General features: G+C 38.2%; 1 protein-coding gene across 6 annotated transcripts in view; it reads left to right on the forward strand.

The window, feature by feature from the left end:
- Cdc27 (cell division cycle 27) overlaps positions 1–7,877 on the forward strand; it is a 43,999-nt gene extending 36,122 nt beyond the window's left edge. For 4 of the 6 annotated variants that reach the window (XM_034507262.2, XM_076935629.1, XM_076935630.1 and 1 more), the window contains 4 exons: positions 63–191; positions 2,257–2,331; positions 3,418–3,574; positions 4,723–7,877. In XM_034507262.2, the coding sequence (XP_034363153.1) occupies positions 63–191; positions 2,257–2,331; positions 3,418–3,574; positions 4,723–4,805 (444 nt within the window). In that variant the 3' untranslated portion in view covers positions 4,806–7,877. Of the gene's footprint in view, positions 1–62; positions 192–2,256; positions 2,332–3,417; positions 3,575–4,722 lie in introns of those variants that run through there. The other 2 variants (XM_034507265.2, XM_034507266.2) reach the window with 1 other exon arrangement.
- The last annotated feature ends 1,225 nt before the right edge of the window (positions 7,878–9,102 follow it).

Here is a 9,102-nt window from a genome sequence, read left to right on the forward strand (position 1 = left end):
GCTATATTATTTGCTTCTTACCTTTCTTCATTAATATCAAGATGGATCTTTATTTCTTACAGGTTCAGCATGCACTAAAGAAGTCTGAGAAGGCTTTGGATACCCTAAACAAAGCCATTGTTATTGATCCCAAGAACCCTCTATGCAAATTTCACAGAGCCTCAGTTTTATTTGCAAATGAAAAATACAAGGTGAGATTTATATATGAGTTTCTTCCACACTGTATTATGTCTCTTTTTTTAAAAAATTTCAAGGCCAACTTGGCCTACATAGTGAGCTCCTGGATAGCTGGGGCTACATAGAGAGATCTTGTCTCAAATAAAAATAAAAAGCTACATGTTATTAATGTGGGGGATTTTTTTTTTTTTTTTTTTTTTTTTTTTTTTTTTGGTTTTGTTTTCTTTTAGAAACCTTTCTCTGTTCTTAAAGGCCAGGGGTTAGGATGTAATTTCATTTTATTTTACAAAATGCTTCTATGAAATGGGAGGCTCAGGCAGGAGGATTGTCACTAAGTTCATTTTAGCTACAGAGTGGTCTGGATACTTTTAAGCTACAGAGTGATATTGTCTCAGAAAAACAAACAAAGGAGCAGAGCCCCCTAGGAAGGATTGGTGTGGGGCATTCAGAAATGTGTACAGACTCCACATCTAGAAAGGCTCTTTTATGCACGACGTATCCTCCTGGGACTAAAGTAAAGGAAGTGACAGTGAGCAGCTGCGTGCTTGCTGTCACTCTGGAACGTGTCAGCTCAGTGATGGGTGCTTACAGAATGCACAAGGCCCTGGCTGTAAGCCACCACTTCCAAAAAGAGGGAAGAAAAGATACTGAGTACCTACTATCTGTCACTAGGAAAATAGTGGTAAATAATGCAATCACATTTCCTGCCTTGAAGAATTTTAATATAGTACCCCTTAACTGTGGAAATAAATACAAAGGAAAGGAAGTGATATGAAGTGATATGAGACTTTTTGATAATCATAAATGATGAACATATACATTTATTTATTTGAATTTCTGTTTCCTGTTTGAATAAATTTAGGTTCTTACTAAATTAAAAAAGAGTAAAAGCTAAGCTGGATATATTAGTACACACCTAATCCCAGGGCAGGGGAGAGGAAAGCAAGAGGATCACAAATTCAGGAATGGGCTAGATGAAATGAGACCTAGGAAAACAGTGGGGGAGGGAGGTCAGGTGGTAGAGTACCTACCGAACAGTCTCAGAGGCCTAACTGGGCTCAGTGCCCAACACCACCTAAGTCATGTGTAGTTTATACCTGCAGTCTCAGCACTGGGGAAGTAAAACCAAAAAAAAATAAATAAGTTAAGAAATCTCATTTGGCATTAGATGTTATGACCAAGGGACAGAGATTAAAAGCTCTTTGGGAAATGTAGAATAGGACTGCTATTCTTCCTGTTGTACACTTTATTTTCAACAATAGCCATGTATCCCAAGCTGGCTTGGAACTCATAAAGCCAAAGATGACTTTGAACCTTTTCTCTGCCTTCCAAGTGCTAACATTACTGAGGCCATCGTGCCCCATTTATGTGGTGTTAGGATCAAACCCAGGGCTTCTTGCATGCTATGGAAGCACCCTACAAGCTGAGCCACCTTCCTAGTCTCTATACCCTTCATAGTTTTCTTTGTACCGAAGTTTTGTATAAATAAATTTGCTTATATTATCTGAATTCCATAATTTCCTGATACCTTTCTTAGCACATTATCTTGGATCCCTGCTTCACACTGTATCTTTGAGCTTTTTCTTTATATAGAAGTCAACATGTTTGTCATCTTTTTAAAATATATCACTGTTAAAGTTGAATATGTCTCAAGCTTACTTACTTTTCAACTAATAGTTACTATTTTTATTAATAATTCAGAACATACTTTTCCTTGTTCATAGATACTTTTTTAATTATTGATTTTTTTAAAAAATTTTCTTATACTTTTTTGTTTATTTTTTAATGTATGTGAGTACACTGTCACTCTCTTCAGACAAACCAGAAGACGGCATCAGATCCCATTTCAGATGGTTGTGAGCCACTGTGTGGTTGCTGGGAATTGAACTCAGGACCTCTGAAATACCAATCTGTTCTTATCCACTGAGCCATCTCTCCACCCCCAACATTGATTTTTTAAATCTGTATATTTAATGTTTGTTTTTAACTTTGTATGTCTTTGTGTGGTACCTGCCTGCATTTGTTGAGTCAGAATTTTTTAAGATTTTGCTCCTCTAAGTTTTCTCTTTGTTTTTTCAGTCTGCTTTACAAGAACTTGAAGAACTGAAACAGATTGTCCCCAAAGAATCCCTGGTTTACTTCTTAATAGGAAAGGTAAAAATCGGGGCCTTGGTGTTATGCTAAAACTTTGTAACAAATACTAAAGTCTTTTTCTTTCCTTTTTTTAAAGATTTGTTTGTTTCTTTTTCCAGGCAGCAGTGGTGCATGCCTTTAATCCTAGCACTGGGGAGGCAGAAGCAGGTTCTAGGATAGCCTGGTCTACAGAGCAAGTTCCAGGACAGACAGGGCTGCACAGAGAAAGGTTCCAAGAATTAAACTTAGATTTTCTGGAAGAGCAACAAGCAGTTTAACTGTTGGACTGTCTCTCCAACCTCAACAACTATTACATTTTGAAAAATACTTATATGTATTGTATATACAATACTTGCTCTATAGACTAAGCTGTTCTGGAACCCTGAAATCCACCTGCCTCTGTCTCCCTAGTGATGGGATTAAAGTCATCTATGTAGCAAATTTAACTAAATTACTGAACTAAGAGCCCTGGGGAGGAAAAAAAAATGGATTTAGCAGTAGCAATTAAAAAGGTGATGTTCTAGCTGGGCGTGGTAGTGTATGCATGTGATCCCAGCACTTGAAATGCTAAGGCAGATCTACTAATGAACTGTACACTATGTAGCTCAGGCTGTCTGAGATCAAGGCCAGCCTGGACTGTATATTCATGGACATCTTGTCTTAAAAGACCAATTGTGGATCTAAGGGCAGTCTCAAATGCCTGTGTTTTCAGCTGTCCTTGACATGGATCCAGGCTCTATGTCTTGTATAAGTTCTCAGTTTAAGGTCAGCCTGAGGTACATAATGAGACCCTGTGCAGTTCATTAGTAGATCATGAACCAGGCATGCATAAGGCTGTATAATGAAAGTTACTCAAGCAGCTTCTGTAGTCCTTCCTTCCACTGTCAGTGCTCCAGTTGGTGAGGTTTATTGGAAACTCCTACCTGAAGAATAAAGGCAAGGGATTCTGATTCCAACACCTGATTATATAAAGAACACTTAGATGTGAAGTCATGTGTTGGGTAAAAACAACCTCCCACCTGAATGGACTTGTGGTTCAAGGATCAGAAGCCTAATTTATGTTTTAAGATTTTTACAGTTGAAGAATTGAGTGCTCCTGTTTTTTAGGTTTACAAGAAGTTGGGTCAAACTCATCTCGCCTTGATGAATTTCTCTTGGGCTATGGATTTAGATCCTAAAGGAGCCAATAATCAGATTAAAGAGGCAATTGACAAGCGCTATCTTCCAGATGATGAGGAGCCAATAACCCAAGAGGAACAGATCAGTGAGTATCATACAGAAGATATATAGCATTCAGAAAGCTACCATGTGTAGGATCTGTGAGTGCTGTTGTACTTGCCAAACTGGCATTTTCTTTACTTACTTCTAAATGTAATTACTTATAAATTTGGTGTGCTCTGTGACTTTGAACCTCAGCTCGGTAGTAGCAGTTGCTTACATTTTATTTAGTCCTGGACAAATCCAAAAATCTGTATGTGTGATTAGTGCATACTTATTACTATTTATATAGATTAATACTAAGAGAATTGGAAATTTTCTGAGGTAAATTCTGATTAGCTTTTGTTCATAAAATTTAGTGAACATCTTATAAGTAAAATTTTCAATACCAGTACTGCTCTTTTAAACTGAAGGTTATATTTCACATTTCTTTATACTGTCAGGGACTGTCCACAAAGTTAAGTCAGTGGTTAGGAGTTGGCAGAAATGTTAGCCTTTTTTGATGTTGTTGTTATATCTATTTTTATGTCTCAGAGAGCTATTTCTAGCTCCTAGAGTAGGAATACAGAGTTAATAGGAAACAAAGCAGGAGGCTAGAAATGCTGTGTGGTAAGTAAAGCTCTATAGAGCACGGACAAGGCCTGGGTCTGATCCCAGACTTTATAGGCCAGATGTAGTGCTGCTTGTGCCTGTAATCCTAGCATGGGAGGTGAGTGCAGGGAGGAACAGTGGAAAGACACGCTCAGCTACATAGGAAGTTCATTTTCAGCTTGGGCTACATGGGATGCTGTCCTCAAAATACAGCAAGTTAACTTCCAGGCATGCTGCGAGACATTAGAATTAATATTGCATGCCCATAATTTCAGCACTGGGGAGCAGAAGCAGATGGATCTCTGAGTTCAAGAGAGCAGTGGTCTACATAGTGAGTTCCAGGACAGGCTACATAAGAAAGCCCCATTTTTAAAAACCAGACAGAGAGAGGAAAGGAGGGAGGAGAGAGAGAGAGAGAGAGAGAGAGAGAGAGAGAGAGAGAGAGAGAGAGAGAGAGAGAGACTGACTTGAAATGCTTCTTTAAGATAACATTTGGAATTTTATGGTCTGTGGGGTCTCTGAATGTAATGAAATTCTCCTTATTTTTGTGAACCAAAAAGTTGTATTTGTCCTATACCGTATGTTTTTGTTCCATCTGTACAGTGGGGACAGATGAATCCCAGGAGAGCAGCATGACAGATGCAGATGACACACAACTTCATGCGGCAGAAAGTGATGAGTTTTAACTTGTGGAAGTCAGACTCTGACTGGCTAGTGCTGACATGTTCCTGTCCCTCCATACACTGAGTCTCAACTCTTGAGCCGCCATTGCCGTCATTCATCACCTAGACCACGAGTGTGCCACTTTCATTGGACCCTGACTGTACACAGAATGAAAGGCAGTGCAATACTTAGCTGCTAACAAGACTGGCTCTTTTACCAGTATGAATGACAATTTGGGGGAGGGGTGAGGAACTTTTCTTTTTTTCTTTAATCTCCTCAGTTGGAAATCTATCATGGAAGGAAGAGTTATGTTTTATCTTGAAGGAACCGTTAGATATGGAAATGGTGATGAACCAGAATTTCTTGGTCATTTTTCCAAAATTGTTTTTTATTTGGTTCTATTCCTGATAAACAGAATGACTGACCTTCATTTCTAGGTTCTTCAAGAATGGTGTTAGCAAGTGCCAGATGGAACAATAAAAGACATTGCCTATAACAGAGTAAAGTTCATTGCCAAGGAACATAGCTTACCTTAAGCTTGGAGTGTCTCCTATAAGCAAATGCAGTGGGCCTGTTCGGACTCATGTAGGAGTCAAATATCCCTCCATACAGTGTACACTTATTCTTGGCAAGAATGCTTTAATGTCTAACCAAGAATTTTAATTTATTCATCTTGCTTCAAAGTGTTGATCATTGTTGTCTTGGTATTGCAAACTTTACAATTGGTCTTGACGATGCTGGCTTTACTCTTTGAGCTCTGTGGGATCGCCCTCAACACTCAGAGATGGTAGCGTGGTTCCCTGATGAGAAGCCCACCAGGCCCTTACTCACCACTGTTTACCAGAAGAACCAGTATGAGAGAACACTAAAGAGAGACCTTCGACATCATGCTAGAGAAGCCTTAGTACAGTTGGAGCTGGACCTGACCGTGAGTCTGCCTCTTTCCCAGGAGTGCGAGCACGAGTGGTGACCTCTGTCAAGTGCCGTTCCTTTCAGCTCTCTGCCTCGTGCTGTCAGTACTGTGAGTCACCACAGCTTGTCATGAGAGGAATTAATTGGGTTTAAAATACTGAACATTTTTAACCTAGGGAAAAGTTTCCTATAAAAGAGACAGTTTTTCTCCTGAGTTCATCATAATGTGGGTTTACATGTGTTTGGGGACTGGCCACAATTTTAAAGATCTAATTATGCGTATAAAATGGGAATTATTGGAATTTCACAGTAATAGATTTAAACAGTCTTAAATTGTGTATCTCCTTTATTGTAATGTATTGAAAATTTTAGAGAAACTTTAGTTAACATTTTATTAAGTGCCAATGTCAGAATATAACAAATTATAGTTTCTTATGAGTGACAGGCCTACAGTTATTATTTTGGAATATTTGATGAAGGAAAAACTCACCCACTGGTTACTTGTATATGTAAGTCAAGCTGTGAAAATAAGGTGGACTACAAAAGATGTGTTTTATCCTGTAGACTCAGTCGTTTCCTGTCAGTTACTTCTCATCCAGATGTGAATTAGATACCATTATAAAGTCAAAGTCTTGGATTAGGGATTAGGTGCCAGGGAAACATCTAAGATAATTTCCTGCCTAAATTTATGTGTGTGTGCCGTTTAAAAGAATTATTTATGTGGAAAAGGAAAGTTGGGAATAAAGGACTATCATAAAAAATTCCCATAGGCTAGCACTTCAATTCTAACAGATATTCCATTTTGTTATTCATTAGTTATGTGAAGTTTAATTTTTATTTCTTTTATTTTTTAATTGGCAAATTGTAAGCCAGCTATATACATATATATACATTACATTATCAGATCTAGCATTTCTTAGAAAGCTTTACCCTGAGTTCTGTTGCAGACCTAGAGAATGCTAAGCTCAGAGCATAATTTGCTGAAGTGTAATTATCTTGTTTTAGTGGGAATTTATGTCCTGTGCCAGAGGGACTTTGTGGTGCTGATTTTGAGACAAAGGATAGGGGGTGTTCTTGGCGGTGGCTGGAAGGCACTCAGAGACTTGGCCTGCTTTCATGTTTTCCTCACACCTGCTTTGAACAGCATTTAGATACAAAAGCCTTATTTCCACAGAGTAACTGTTTCTTGGGTTTCTTTTTCTTTTCCTTTGTGTCTTTGCTTTTTTTTTTTTTTTTTTTTTTTTTTTTTTTTTTTTTTTTTTTTTTTAATTTTTCACAGAATAGGGATCAAATAAACAAACACATTTTGGTAAGCAACTTGTTTGTTTCAAATTTCAGAGCTTGCTTTGAAGGAACTTAAGAATACTAAGTTCTTCGTTGTCTTTTTCACACCTATACATAAGTATACGGATACAAATACACACATTCACACAAAAGTATATTAGAGCATTGGAAATTTTTTCGTCATGGAAATGGCTATTACTGCACCAAGATGAATACTTTTTCAGGAGAACAGATGGTACTCAAAATAAGGAAAGGTGGGTCTCTTAACTTTTTCTGTATTTCATTACTTACAATTTTTTATTTTATCCAAGAACTGCAAGTAACAGTTGAACCATGCTGCTGTTGTACCTTAAAAACTCAGTGATAACCAGTGTTTAGTTCATTAAAAACACTCTTTCGAAGAAAACAGCTTCGAAGTCTCTGATTAGCCAGAGTACAGTATGGGTCTTCACTGAGAACAATGATGGCCCATTTTCTTTGGGAAAACCTGGGAAAATGCAAGTGTGAGTGTGCCATGTGTGTTCTATTTGCATTGAAACAATGTACTTTTGTGTCGTCTTTTTGCTTTTTCCTGACTTATTTCAGAAATTGTATAGTCTTTGGGGGGAAAGTCTTTTCTGTTAATATATTTACAGTTCATTAAAGGATATGGAAAATCCAAATAAATTACTTTTGAAAGCAGTTTATAATCAAGGTGTTAAGGGTCTGTAAAAGCTGTGTCATCTGCATTTTTATACTGAGTCACAGCAGCATAGTGATGAAAGATCACATTTTATGTTCTACAAGAGCCTAGGGCAATGTTTCTCTAATTTTTACTTACACTTTTTAATATATATTAAAGTTCATACCCTTTTTAGTATTATTTGGAATTTCAAAATAAATATTATGACAAAAAACAATGGTAATTTTTAGAATATATTATTTTGAAACTGCAGAACCTCTCTTATCAGCAGCTGTAACTTCAAAGGTCAACTAGTTAACAGCTCATCCTTTAATGATGTCATTTGTGAGGTTCCCTCAGGGGACACAGCCTTGTGTTACAATTCAGCCTTTGAAGCTAGTCGTGGTGGCTCAGAGGCAGCCTGGGGTACATATTAGACTTGTCTCAAACTTGGGAGGGGTGGACATTGTTGAGATGGTTACTTGGTAAAGCTGGAGCTGAGCTTAGATCTGCGTTATTATGTAAAATGCTGGGAAGCGGGGATGGGGAAGCAGGGGTGAGAGGGTCCTTGAAGTTTCCTGGCCATCCTGTTAGTGAGCTCCAGTTTCAGAGATACTACCTCAAAAAAGAAGATAAGTACTTGAAAAAGATATATTCTTATGTTGACTTCTAGACTCCACAGTCAAGTACACAGGTCCATATGCACATACACCCAAAAAAAAAAAAAGATGGAAGGAAAGAGAAGAAGGAAACAGATCGATCGATATAGGTTGAAGATAAAGCTCAGGGATAGAGTGGTTCAATCTCAGTACTACTAAAGATAGATAAAGAGGCTGTGGCATCTGGCTATAATACAAAGAGCTGGGCTGCGTCCCTTAGCAAATTGGTCATGATGGCACATACCTAGAAGCTCAGCACTCAGGAACTAGAGGCGTGAAGATCAGAATCCGAGATCATCCTTAACTACACAGTGAGTACCCTGTCTATAAGTGAATTATTCCTAGTGTGAGGGTAAACAGTGAATTAATCTGGCGGTTGTATTTCTTTGCCTTATGTTAGTCCCCAATAATCACACAGATAAACCAAGATTTATTTAAAACTGCACCTCAATAGCTGAGCAGTTCAATAATCTACCTTTACTTTCTAAACTAATCTAGCTCCCTCCCAGCCCCATCCCAGGACACTTGCACATTACTATCGGTCTGGTTCTTTGGGCTTCTGGAGTGTTTCCATGATTTCTCTCTCTGAATCCCTTCCACACGGCTCCAAATCCTCCATCCTCTTTGCTATATGAGTCTTCCCCTCTCCTTCCTCTGGCTGGCGGACATCTACCCCTATTCTCTAATCTGCCTAACCATTGGGTGATCAACATTTATTGACAAGGCAGAAAATAAAGGGTAAGAATTGATTGCACAGACTTGAGGCAGGAGATTCTTTGTATAAGTATTACAATGCTGTGTGGG

This window comes from Arvicanthis niloticus, chromosome 6 (genome assembly GCF_011762505.2).
Source record: "Arvicanthis niloticus isolate mArvNil1 chromosome 6, mArvNil1.pat.X, whole genome shotgun sequence".
Lineage (NCBI taxonomy): Eukaryota > Metazoa > Chordata > Mammalia > Rodentia > Muridae > Arvicanthis > Arvicanthis niloticus.